This window comes from Trachinotus anak, unplaced genomic scaffold (genome assembly GCF_046630095.1).
Source record: "Trachinotus anak isolate AG129_WGS33_773 ecotype Australia unplaced genomic scaffold, CSIRO_AGI_Tana_v1 ptg000032l, whole genome shotgun sequence".
Classification (NCBI taxonomy): Eukaryota; Metazoa; Chordata; class Actinopteri; order Carangiformes; family Carangidae; genus Trachinotus; species Trachinotus anak.
The window spans coordinates 16,098,028-16,112,067 of NW_027273883.1; the positions used below are offsets into that span (position 1 = coordinate 16,098,028).

Genomic DNA, 14,040 nt, shown 5'->3' on the forward strand with positions numbered 1-14,040 from the left:
TTCAGTGTTTGTCTTCATGTGTTGGGGTAAAATAATGTATTTTGGACTGTTATACACAATGCAGTGTATGCACACACTGTATATGACACTTGTGGACTGTTTAGCATAAAACCATTATGCTAAAGGGAAATATTTGTGAGATATATCAGAGTTGTGGCTGCAATAATTTTGAATAATATTTATATTCATATTCATATTTGAAGTGTGAATAGTCTACAAATTTATTGTTTTACATAGTTCTTCACACAATATACAAATAACTTTTCTGATCTTTTACCACTTTTGCCAAAAGTGCCAAACTAAAGTTACAAATGTAAACATTTATTATAAATAAATGTCGTTTTATCTGTAAGACTTTCATTTCTATGACATGTGATCTATGAGATATTCAGCCTTATTAGGCTACCTTGTTCTCCGTTTTTCATCTCTTCGTGAAGATTTCAATAGAGATGGCTGAAACTCAGATGAAGATGTGAGTGATGGAATAAAATCAAAATCCCGCATGCTCACCAAAGCTATTTTAAGTCTTTTGAATTAAGTCAGTATCGAGCCGAAGCCCAACAAACAAGCAAAGAAACTGTAGCTCAAAACAAACTGATTTCTCAAAATGACCCAAAACTTCAGTCACTTACACATACTGGTAGGTAGTTTAGTTCAGTGGTCTCAGTAGTATATGTAATACCCCCTCTACATTTAGTACATTGCACATTTATCTATATAATGTACTTGTATATAAAATATAGAACAGTTTTAGAATATAAATTTATTTACATAGGGTTGAAGGATATAGGTCTTGTTGGTGTTGCAAACTTACTAAGTATATCTTACATACATATGATTTTGAGGAACTTGAGTATTTCTAGTTTCTGCTACTTTCCTCTACTTTATATCAAAGGAGTTTTGAATCGAAAGCGACTGGACTTGGTTATTTGTCTAGGAAGATGTTTCACCTCTCATCCAAGAGGCTTCATCAGTTCTTTCTCGCACCTGACCTGGCTGGGACTGGTCCAACTATCTGGTGTGGAGACCCAGGTATTTTTAACTTCTGGGAGGGGCTTTCACAAGGCTGATGATGTCACTGGTTCCCTTTGTGCTCCATGTGCCAACGACAGTTGTTAGAGCGACTGTCTCGGTGGAGAGTTGGTTTCGACTTCGTTAGAGCCCTATTGTGTTATAACGACAGTCGTTGGAGTCACATGCCACTTGTGAACAGTTGTTTCTCTTAGAGGTTAAATTGTTGAATCTCCTGGGAAGGGATGAAAGGGCAGCATTGTAAATTGGAGATAGGTGGTGTCTGAGGCCTCCTCCCCTGTTGAGGGATGGTTTCTCTACTTTCACATAGATGGAGAGTCCAAGCCTGAGGAGTTAGCTCTCCTGTGTTGGGCCATGCGTTTATGCAGAGGTTGTTTTGTTTCTCCAATGTAGAGGTCTTTGCATTCCTCATTGCATTGGACTGCATACACCAGGTTGCTTTTTTCAGGTGTGTGTTGTTCTGTCCTTGGGGTGTACCAGCCTCTGTCTGAGTGTGTTGCTGGGTTTGAAATACACAGGGATACGGTGTTTGTTGAAGATCCTCCTGAGTTTTTCTGGTACCCCAGACACATATGGGATGACTATGTTGTTTTCTCTTGTTTGGTTTTTCTTTCTCAACCATTTTGCTACTTTTCTTTTTGGAAGCAGAAGCAGTTTTCACAAAGGTCCAGTTGTGAGGGCGCCTCTCAGGTGCTTGTGTTCTACCCTTTGGGCCTGTGAGCTGGTGGGTACGTTATCAGCTCTGTGTTGCAGGGTTCTGATAACACCAAGCTTGTGTTCCAGGGGGTGGTGTGAGTCGAAAAGTAGATATTCACAGGCTCTACTTTATACCCTTCTACATTTAATACATTGTACAAATATCTAGGTATGTATATGATCGCCTAAAGCAAAATCCAATACATTTTAAAACTGCAACATACTGCGCACAGACAGAAAATTAAACCAAGCTCTGTGTATTGGGGATGCTGTGACAACCTTCTATGAGAGGCTCTCCAAAATTCTTAGATGGTGTAATTTAGATAACTGTTTGAGGCCCAGAGAGGTAAAATGATCCAATATTTAATGAATAACAGCACAAAATGATCATAAATGTTTGTAGCAGAACTTTATCTTCTTCCCTGCCTCATTATTCATCAGATAACCCTTCAGATTTATCTTGTTACTTTTTGGAGGGGCCCTGCTCTTAAGTTGGGGACCCTTTAATTAAACTACCTATCAAGTGATATACTGATAGCTCCACCTTGATCTCCTACAATGGTAAAATGCCCCTTACACATAAATATGTAGAATCATTTATAGTAATGGGGGACCTTTTTCTTTACTTTTACTTTTGATACTTTGTACATTATACTGACCACACTTATGGATTTTAAATGCAGGACTTACACATGCAGTGGAGTATTTTTACATTATCACACTGGTACTTTTACTTAAGTTAATAATCTGAGTACTTCCACTACTGGATGTTGTGCGCCCTTTGAGGATTTGTTGCAATTTTAAGCTATATAAATAAAATTTACCTGACTAGTTCATGACATTTGTCATTTCTATGGTATTTAAATCTCTAAATATATTATAAGCTTGGTTGAAATATAAAAACTGCTGTGTAGTATGGTTGTGTTTCCGTTTAAGCAGAGTGTACAAACCTGTGGAGGACTGACCTGTAACAAACCACAACTCCCATGACTCCTCTGCGGCCTTTGTCAGACCTGACGTCATAATATCTGCAGCACCTTAGCGTCGGCTTTGTGCGAAAACGACGCGGAGATGTTTGGGCGGACGAGGCAGCAGGGGTAACCTTATATTTACATCCTGATACATTTATGAAGACATACAGGAGTGTGTGTAAACGTGGACCGTACAAAGTAAGTGAATAATTAGCAGCTTTCGTGCCGTAACAGGCCAGAAATGCTAACGTTTTCACCCAGATTTGACAAATCGCTGAATTTAGGCTAACTAGGCTAGCAGTATCTGTAAATCTGTGCTTGTTATGGCGAGATCGTTAAAGACAAATGTTAGCATAACCCAGCTCTTTATTTATACAGAATTAAGTGTTGGATTTGGGTTATACCACAACCTCCTATGGCTGCGCTCCATGTCCACCGGTCCTCTTTTGTAATACAAATGTTTTAAGCCCATTCATTCTCTGGTTTCCCAGCTGTCGTCATGTGAATAACAAAGCTGCTGTTCACTGCTTTTAACCTCTTAAAAGATGCCTTTCTCAGAAAGTAGTCCAACAACTTTAAACGATGCAAAAGAAATAGCATGCTTTGTGTGTCCAGTAAGCGTTCATATAAGAGCTGATTTACTTGTGTAATTAGTTAACAGTCGCAATGTGTGTCTGTATCGGACCTGTTTTCATAGAAACATATGAGCAAGTGCATTTGAGGAGCCAAGAGGCAGGGAGCCATGCAGAGTCCTACCCAGGAAAACAGTGGGTCAAACCCTGTGACCACAGCACCCACAGATCAACCACTGGACACTGGGACTGAGGCTCAGCCAGCACACTTTGAACCAAATGCACAAGAGGAGAAGACTAAATCTGCCTCTCCTGTTGAGACTGAAACATTGATCACACCACAGGAAACTCAAACAGGGGTACAAATGGCAGAAACACCTGCAACTGTGGCATTCACACAAGCAGTGGAGAAAGAGACCACTGTTCAGCCAGTGAGTGAGCTCTCAGAAAACTCTGAAAGGATGGAGGTAGACTCTGCTTCAAAGCAAAGTGCCCCCACGGACTCTGATACAAATACAGATCGGCAGTGTGACGGGCAGATCACAAAGAAACAGGAGAAAGGTCAACGTGATGGTAAAAAATATGTTCCATCCAAGAAGGCCATGATAGATCCTCTGAAAATGGACATGTCCAAACCACTGCATCTGACGTGTGAGTATTTGACCCTTTGTTTGTTGTTCTGTGTTAACTGCTAGAGTTAAGAAACCTGCTTGATGTTTGATTATTACATTGAATTTGGGACTACACATACAGCAGTCACATTTCCTAGTTGGGAGGTTCAGTGTTTTGTCAAATCCCAGTTTACAGTGTGACAGCATGTGGACATTGCAGTCCACACAGTGCACTATATAGAAATCTATAATGATTTAGCACAGTAGCATCTTAGTTACTGTGATTATTTTTTTCCTTTAGACGCATGTTGGTTATTGTGATTTCTAAAGCAGCATGTGAATTGCTTTTAGGTTTAATATACAATAATCAACTATACCTGCAGTAATTATACTAACTGTGCACAAATACCATTGTGGCCTACTTACAAGATACTTATAAGACTTACTTACAACACTTCCTAGTATTGCCATACTGATACAGAATCCAGTGTTATTAAACCTGTGGAATTAATAGTTTCTGGTGCTCAGAAGCAGCCAAACAAAACGCAATAGGTTAGAGTTGGACCAGTAATTTACTTTGACTGATAAAATTCCTAAAAATTTACAGGATTCTAATCAAAATGTTTTGATAAGAAAAAATATGCATATTTAAATTTTGTATATACCTTAACAATCCAGCATTGGTTGGCTATACTGCAGGTGTGACTTTTGACCTACATGGGTGGAGCTGCAATTACCTTAGGGCCACATTTTTCTTTTTGCAATCCTTTATACTTTCTATGAATACTTGTCTCTATAATAAGAATATGAATGTACATGTTAACTTTAGCCCCCTCCTGTCCTGTTTCTCCCCCTCCTGCACTGTTTCCTTCTAGCATCTCAGCTCTCCCTGCAGTGCATTCAGTGCCACATAATCTTCCGTGATCCCAAAAGCAAAGTGCGCCATATGAAGTTGAGCCACCCAGGACAATATGAGCAATCCATATTGAGGAATGCCCTTTTCGCCTGCTACGTATGTGACAGCTACTTCACAAACTCGACAGAACTGATGATCCACCAGAAAGCCCACATAGAGAAGAAACCTTTCAAGTGTCCACTTTGTGGCGTGGCCTTCAACAAGTCATCCGAACTCACCCTTCATAAAAAAACTCATTTTGGCCAGGACGGTTATGCCTGCACTGACTGTGGCAAATCATGCAAAACATTGACGTTACTTAAGTATCACAGCCGCACACACACTGGAGAGAGGCCGTATGTTTGCATTGAGTGTGGAAAAAGGTTCACCATGTCCAAAGCTCTGCAGAAACATATTCTGTCACACTTACCAGGGGGACCTGAAGATGAGGGAGAAACCACAGCTAAACCACAAAAGAACAAAACTGATGGTAAGAAAAATTTCCATATTATGAATGTAATATCATTTTCCACATTAAAATAGTAACATACTTTTTAGCTGAGCTAGTAACATGGTTCTCAGGATGACAATTTTAGTCAACCACTTTCGTCCATAGTGAAATACCTCAACTCTTTTTATGGATTTCCATCAAAGTTTGTAAAAAACATTCATGGTATCATAATAGCATTGTTGATCCCTTAAAATGTCATGGAGAGTCATTATCATGTCACTATTTAAATTTATCCAATACTTGGTTTATGACAAAACACTTGCAACACTGATGACATTCCCATGAACCTCAACTGGACTTGCTGCCTTTTGGGCTGATTAGCAAATGTGAGGCTAAATTAATGCGTTAAACTGAGATGATGAATGTGATAAATGCTATACCTGCTGACTCTAGCATTTAATTTCAAGAACCGCCGTGCCTATGCACAGCCTCACAGAGTTTCTAGCATGGCTACAGACTCTGTCTTAGTCATACTTTCAGATCTAATTATAAAATAGAAAACTCTGTTTGCAGGAAATATATTGTGCTTTTCATGATTTACCATGATGCATCACAGCTTTTGTCCTTTTATCTTTAGGTACTTATTCTTGTCCCATATGCAAGGGCACTTTCAAGACTACCAAGACACGGCTACGTCATATGAAAAATAAGCACAAAGTGACTACTGCAGCCTGTAATGCCCTCCTAGCTGGACAGCAAGTGAAACAAAATATGCCCATTATAACTCCAATATCTATTTCCCAACCAGCACTACTACAGGTGGAGCCTAATGGACCTCTGCAAAAAGTTGATGCCAATATTGACACAGATCAGATTCGCAAACTTATTGAATCTTTAGGAAATGTGCAGAAAGTTAACCAAGTTGTTATACTGGGGCAGGTGCCACCTCATGCCCAACCGCTGGAAGTGCAGCAGATATCACATCTGGCAGAACCAGTGAATTTGAATCTCAGTCCACCGCAGATAGATTTTATTGGACTGAAACAGTCAGAATCTAAGACAGTAGAATTGGACACAACCAACCAATGTAATTCACTGGAGCAAACAATTATACTGGAACCCATTACGCCAGATGGACAGTTGGAAAACCCATCGATCTCAGAACCAGGTTCCCACATAGCTGCAGGTGAAAATATAGAGCTAACACTAGTTCAGACTGAACAAACAGAGCAACCTGAAGGACAGGTGATGCATCAGATCCTTCAACAGCCCAACATTAGTGCAATTCAGTCTGACCCTGTGGATGAAATGGTTTGTCAGAATGAGGTAGCTGACCTCAAACAAAACCTTGAACAAACAGTCATATTAGAACTTACCCCTGCTTTGATACCAACTTTGGAGCTGGAACAACCCCAAACTGTGCCACAAAATGAAACCCCGTCCTCCTCTCTGTTTCCGACCACTGAACTGGAGAAGTCTCCCGATCATACTCCACATCAGACTGTAATAGATGAGCAGGAGACCAGCTTGTCAGTCCCACCACTTATGCCAACAGTTGAGTTGGAGTTGACACCTTTACAAACAGAGCAACAGGACCTAACTTCTTGCCCTTTTGTTCCACCAGACACACTTACACAAGCTCCAAGTGAATCTGAAACAAATTCCAAAGAAGAGGTTGATTCACAGATACAAACAGTAAGTCTAGATCAAGTCCATCATGTGATGGATGAAGCTGCACCACAAGAGATGGAAGAAAAGGCTGAACGAGAGCCATCTGAGAAATTGCTGGTAGATAGCAAGGAGGGTCAGGAGCAGTTGGAGAACCTGTTTGAAGTAGGGGACACATCTGCTAAAGAAGTGGTTTCAACACAATTAGAGACCAAGCAGGTGCCACAAATCTCAGAGTTACCCGTAAATGTAATGTCAGCTCAAGAACTGGTGAAAGTGCGGAAAAGAAAGACAGCCAGGGCATTTATCTTTCAAGGACATCAAGGATATATGCAAGAACTGGTCGGCTCCATACACAAGGATGATTTACAAATTGATGCCAGACCTGCCAAACGGCAAAGAAGAAAAAAGTCTCATCTTGTTGTCAAATTTGGTCCACAAAGCAAAGAGAAGAAAAACAAGAAACAGAAGACGCCACCGCAGCAGCATCAGCCAACACAGGAAGAAGAGATAACAACAAATCTTTTAGACATAAAAGCAACATCACAGAAAAAGGGAAGGAAGGGAAAAAAGGGAAGGAAAGTGGGGAATTTTGTATCTACAGAAATAAAATCACCTTCATCAACACAGGACCCACAGGTGCAACAAATCAAAGAGAATACAAGAAAAAATAAAATTAAAAGGCAAATAAAAGAAGCCAGGAGGGGTGTGACTCACATAAGTGAACACAAAACTGGAGCTTCGCCTGTATTTAAAAAGAAAAAACAAGGAAAAATAATGCGAAAAGATCAGCCCAAGAATGCAAAAGATGGGAAGAGAAAGAAAAACCTGTCAAAGGAGGAAAAGGTCAATACAAAAACGAGCACAGCTTCAGCGGACATACCCGGCCCACACATAATGCAAGACTCTCTCCTTCTACTCAAAGGTCATAAACAGCCCCAGCTGAAGGTTTACAAATTAGACCCTTCAAAGACATCAGGCCAGGCACAGGACACCTCACCTACGGAGACCCAAACAATGTCCCAACCGAGTGAAGACAACAATCACCCAACAAATGATCTCAAAGCAGAAAGTAAGAAAAAAGGAGGAAGACCCAAAAAGAACCAGAAAGCTCTTTCATTATTGTCCTCACTACAGGTTTCCTGTCAAACACCTGAGGCCCTACCCCCCAAGCCAAAGACCACCAGGAAACGTAAAGCCTCCTCGAAAGTAGAGACTGAAGGAATAATAACTTCTTCTCAGTCCAAGCGTGCCTTAGAATGTAATGATTGTGGGGAGAGATTTAGTGAAGTCTCATCCCTTCAGAAACACAAAGGGAAGGTGCATATCATAGAAAGTCCTGGTCTCACTTACACCAATGGGAACATCTTTGAAGGGGTCTCTAGGCTGGATCTTTACCAACTTCCAAAACATCATGATAAGGTTGTTGGGGTGGTAAATGCTGCTGCAGACTGGGATACTGAGCCTGAGATGGGGGAGGCGGCGTTAGAAGACAGAGAGCGAACTCTCTCTTTTCCAGCTCTGATTCCATCCCCATCTTTACCTGTTCCTCCTCCAGATGTTGAAGTGAGTGCCTATGAAGATAAGGGTGGAAGTAAAACAGGAGCAGATCAGTCTCGTACCGCTTCAGAAGTCCACTCACCATCTGATCAACTGAAAAATAGTGAGATCTCTCAAAATTTCACATCTGAATCTGCTTTAAGTACCTCTACTCAGGCAAAGAGTTTGAAGACAGGAGAGCCTTTGGCATCAGATGAAACCGAGCAAGAAAAAGACACCCCAAAACATCTCAGCTTAGAATCTGAAGTTCAGGCTACCACGGAGGAAGACATTAAGGAGGACTTACTTCTCGAGGTAGATTTAGTCACTGTTGGAGAGCAGAATGAAAGGGATGCACCAAGTTCTCCGCAAGAAAGTGTTCCCCAATCTGAATCAAAGGGAACTCACAATTCTGAGGGTGGAAGCGTTGAAACATTTATAGCACCTGAGAAAACTGATGAAACAACAATGGAAAAAAGTCTAACTCTGCAGACTGTGTCATGCTCCACACATCAAGTAGAGATCAAAGAAGAAGAGGAAGAAATGTTAGTGCAGAGGAAAAAAGAAGGAGGGAAAGAAACTGTTACAAGGAATGCTACAAGGGGTAGGAAACGAGGGACAGGATGTCTAAAAAGGGATGCAATATCTAAGATACTTTTAGGTGCTGGTACTGTCAGAGGAACAGAACCAGAGGAGGAACAAGATGAATGTCAGGTAGTTTATGAAAGCAATCCCGTAACCTCTGTTTCAGAAATTCATGACAAAGGTGAGACTGGCACAAAGACTTCACAGTCAGTGACCAGTCATGAATTTGAGGCCAACAAGACTACTGCTCCTGCTGTATGTTTGCCTTCCGTGACCTCTACATTAGAGGAATCTCCTGAAGAGCAAGTCGTGTTTGAGCTGGAGTCAGTCACTGCTGGTGTTGAAGAAGTAATAAATAAAGGGGGCCTGCAGGGAGGAGGGGAATATGGCAGGGAGACTGACCAGTCTCCAGGTATCATACTGGAGAAGGTCCTCACTTCGAGTCAGAGAGAGACTGCTGATAAAGAGCCTTGTCTGATGACCCCAAGCAGCAGTCAAAGACAGGTGAGATACTAATTGCCCAAACAAATACTGTACACTAACAATGAATAATGAATTCAACTTCACAATCTTACAACACGTTTTTCATAGCAGGGTTTGGACAGCATTACTGAGAATGAAGTGCAATTACCTGGGAGCCAGGAGATCAAGGTTGAGGAGAATAACTCAGATCCACTCCTGGCTGCACCCACCTGTCAGAATAGAAAGAGTGCAAGTGTGCAGCCACAGCACCATCATGATATAAGGACTGTTCTGGTGAAAGAGGAGAGCAGTCTCATGCTGAATGAAGCTCAGGCCTCACAGGGCAGCAGACACATCAGATGGAATGTGGAGCCAGTGAGCAATGAAAACACTGCCACTCCGTGTAAGTATTAGTGCACACTGTAGTGACATCTTAAAGCAATAAGTCAGCATTTTAGGAAATCAAATTATTTGCTTTTTTTTTGGCTGAGAGTTAGATTAGAAGATCAACAGCATTCTCATGTCTGTGCATTTGGTAAAGAGCCGTGGCTAGGAGGCAATTAGCTCAGCTGCTTAGCATTTTGACTGGAAGTAAGGGAAACGGCTTGCTGGGCTCTTTCCAAACAATAATACAGCCAACACAAATGTAAAAGCAACAATTTTAGGTGTTAAAGTGAATTACATGCCTTCAATTTTTCTTATCTTACACTGCAAGTACCAGGGTTGTGTTACTAAATGGTCAAGAAGTAATTGCACAACATAACTCTAAAACTACAATTGTTTATATGTTTATTAGTCATTACATTACAGTTTATGTAATGTTTAAACAAATGATCACAACTCTCAGAAAGAAACTGAATAAGTATATTTTCCAAAATGTAGAACTGTTCTTATAATCCACTGTAGATGAAAAAATATAGAGCCAACAATCAAAACTATATGTAATTGAATTCCTCAATTACTTGATAAAGATGATTTTCCAGAAGACAGGTGATAAATAAATAAGCCTATGTGGTGGTATGTTCACTTTTTGCTGCCTTTTCAGAGATTAATCGTGTTTTTGGACTTGTGTTTTCAGTAATGGAGAGTGGGGAGACAACAAGTGACTGTCGGATCACCCCAGAGTTCAACACCAACCAGTGTATCTTCTACCCAGTGAAGGAGGAGGAGAGGGAGGTTCTTCTGGGAGACACTCAGACCTGCAGAGGGAGTTTAATGCCAGAGGGATACGGTGTTGCCCATCAGACAGAGCCTCAAACTGCAGATACTTTACGTGAGTTTTTGTGTTTTCTAGTAAAATTCTCAGTACACCAACAAGTATTACTTGGACCACTGCTTTAATGTTTAACATGTTAACAACAGATGAAGGGAGCCATTCCACACAAGACTACCAAGAAGTAGGAGTGAGAGGACTGTTGTCAGAATCAAGGGTCAATGACTTTGCAGATGGACAAGGTTTGTTTTCTGTTGTTAAATGACAAATAGAAGTAACTGCATTATCCATGGCCTGTTGTTGAACATAGATATCTCTCTAAAATAACTCATCTTTCAGTTGAGGCAGATGCTGAGTGGCCTCATCCATCAGACCTTCGGGACTTTCTCCTCCGTGGTTCTAATGAAGACTATGTGGGTGGTTTTGAACTGTCTGATCCTCAGCTTGACTCAGAAGCAGAAGTAATGGACTATTTCTCCAAGAACCAAACCAACGGTGCACGACAGCCAGATCAAACTTTACAAAAGTAAAGTAGAAATTAATTTATTAAGTCTACAAGCTGCTAAAATATGTAAAAATAAAAAAATACATGTATGCATACATTAGTATATATGGCAATAATAATGTCAAACTGCAGAAATAATAATTGATCATAAATTGAAATGTTATGGGACAATGAAGGGCAAAATCAGGTTTTGGAGATTAACATGTTAAAAAAACAAAAAAAAACATGGTGTACATGTAATTGTTTTGCTTTGTATTTGTGTAGGGTGCTCACTTTCTCATGATGTTTTTCCTCTTTTTCTTCCATAGTTTGCCAACTTCAACAAGCCAGCTCCAAGCACCAAGAGATGCAAACGGGACCAGAAAGCCCATTGATTACTTCTCCAAATATTTTGGTTGGGATACCTGGGTAGAAATTGCCAGTTGCACAAATAAACTATCCAGTATGCCTAACCCCATCACAGCCAGGGAGGTTGCACAGTTTGTTGGGATCCACATTGCAATGGGAACTTTGAAGGTTTGTTTTCCTGTTTGATCCATTTCTTAAATGGTCACTTGGCTCTGTTAATCAAATGCAAGACCATCAAAAGTTTTAATGTATTCGGTCTCTTGTTACTTTTCAGTTTCCTAGTCCAAGGCTCTACTGGGAGGACTTGACTAAGGTGCCCTTAATTGCTGAAGCCATGCCGCTTTCACGTTTTCTCGAGCTGTCTTGCATGTTGAAGCTAGCTTCTCCAGCACAAGACCCAGTCACCATTAATGTTCAAGAAGGACAACATGATGGTGACTTTGGAAAAGGACAGCTGGGAAAAGATTTGCCAAGCAGACAGTGTGTAATTTCTCAGCATAGTGATGGGCAATGCCAAGGTGACAAGCCAAACGATTTGAACAGTTCAAAAACACAGACTGATCCCCTGTGGAAGGTTCGGCCATTACTCTGCCGTTTCAAAGCAGGATGTCAGTCACTGAAAAGAGAGGGTGATTATGCAGTCGACCAATATCCACTTCCTTTGACTGGGAAGATGCACAACAACAAACTGTCTCTCCACTGCACTACTTTAATTGGATTGGGTGGATTACTCTTACATGTGGATCTTAAACTGGATCTCTCAGACAAAGAAGATGCTGTAGAAAAAATGGCTCCAAGAGGTAGTATGGTGTTTCTTTGCAAGCAGGACCTCTCCACCCCTGCAATGCTAGAGCGCCTACTAGTTGCCGGGGTTCACGGTGCAGGCAGGGTCGGGGGAGCACGAGGACAGATCGGGGATGAGTTTGTGAGCTCAGATGGGAAACTGATGTTACGCCGATCACACTGTGGCTTCATACTTTCTACTGCGGGAAATGGCCAGAGGAACATGACTTCTCTCACTGACAACTTTGAGAAGGCCCAAATGTCGGCTCGTCTCAGCAGAGATTTGAGAAATCTTTACCCTATTCCCCTCACTGCCTCGGCGCCAACCTGCTGGCCTCAAGCGGTGCTCTGGTACCTTACAGATCTGGCTTTGGTCAACTCCTGGCTCCTGTACCGACAGGATCACGGGGCAGTGTCTGCACCTTTTACTCTCATGGCCTTCAGACTGGAGGTGTCCAAGGCTCTGATCCTCTCAAGTGGCTCTGATACTCAGGACTCAGTTCCCCCTCAACCCCCCACAGAGAAGGCTAGGACAACAAATGAAACGCCCAATCCCAGCCTTGTGGAGGAAAATTCTCTGCCTAATGCAGCCACAAGGTACGATGGTTCAGGCCACTGGCCAGAACAGCTTGCGGAGGGAGAAGGGGGCAGGTGTCGTTTTAAGGACTGTCAGAGAACATCTCGAGTGCTATGCCTGAAGTGCTGTGTCTTTCTTTGTATCTCACGCAACCACAACTGTTTTTTGAATTTCCATAACCGAGGGAGTTTGGGAAAAGAGTAGTCTATACCCTTTATTAATTAACATCTTACTTTCTGATATAGAATGTAACTGTGCTTTTTGTGTATGTAAACCCAGCTTATCAAAAACAATGGTATTATCTCCTCTGTCCTTAAACTTTCCCATGATGCCTTTCACTGGCAGTGTCATTATTTTGTAGGATTATTGTGCTGCGTTTTAAAATAAACAAATGCTTTGTGATGTGGCTTGTTATGTCATTGAGCAATTGTAAAAACAAATTTGCCTTCAGAAGGAAATGTAAAAAGAAAAGAAAATACTCCTATCCATAAGCTTTGTTCCGCAAAAGAAGTGTAATATATGATTTTAAATCGCAGTTAGCATGATATTTTTTACTATTTATTTTAACCTGACCTCACTTACATTCTATGATGAGCTTGTTTGGCTCAAATGTTAAACATTATTTATTTCATTTTCACAAAACAATAAAGAACAGGTACAAAATACATGACTTTTTTATTTTTGTTTCTGTATTTTTAACACTGCAGACGAAAGTTTGCATAAAAACATCCTTTGTCTTGTCATAGGAGGAAAAAAGACAGACATTACTAATAACTTAAACAACTGGCTCCGTTGTATTCAAGTGTCCCAGAAAGCCATGACAGTGTGACAATGAGGGAGGGTGCGCAGCAGCAGGGCTCTTAGTTACATGGAATTCATTATTGCGTTTATTACTTACAATGGGGGTGAGCAATCGATCCACGAAACATTAATACTTTCAATAGAAAGTCTTTTTTGAGTAATGATAAAATTGTTAATTGTAGGGTCCGTGAAAATTGCAGGAAGCACTTTTTCCCCAAGTTGTTTTGGGTCACGTGACGAAGATCAATCATAGAATCAGAATCAATAGAAAATTAGCTTAGTCCAAAACCACGCTCATAGGTGTGGTGCTGTACCGTTGTGTGTTGTAGCT

The 14,040-nt window shown here is 41.0% G+C and overlaps 1 protein-coding gene across 4 annotated transcripts; it reads left to right on the forward strand.

Moving 5' to 3' along the window:
• The first annotated feature begins 2,741 nt into the window (after positions 1 to 2,741).
• On the forward strand, positions 2,742 to 13,573 carry znf576.1 (zinc finger protein 576, tandem duplicate 1). Of its 4 annotated transcripts, none has more exons than XM_071470627.1 (10): positions 2,742 to 2,897; positions 3,397 to 3,922; positions 4,758 to 5,267; positions 5,866 to 9,524; positions 9,612 to 9,885; positions 10,561 to 10,755; positions 10,845 to 10,937; positions 11,035 to 11,221; positions 11,509 to 11,716; positions 11,823 to 13,573. In XM_071470627.1, exons 2-10 carry the CDS (start codon positions 3,442 to 3,444, stop codon positions 13,110 to 13,112), a joined length of 6,897 nt encoding a protein of 2,298 aa, XP_071326728.1. In that variant the 5' UTR covers positions 2,742 to 2,897; positions 3,397 to 3,441; the 3' UTR covers positions 13,113 to 13,573. The 4 variants fall into 4 exon arrangements, with proteins under 4 accessions (XP_071326728.1, XP_071326730.1, XP_071326729.1 ...); XM_071470629.1 differs by having other exon boundaries at positions 9,615 to 9,885; XM_071470628.1 differs by having other exon boundaries at positions 2,757 to 2,825.
• The last annotated feature ends 467 nt before the right edge of the window (positions 13,574 to 14,040 follow it).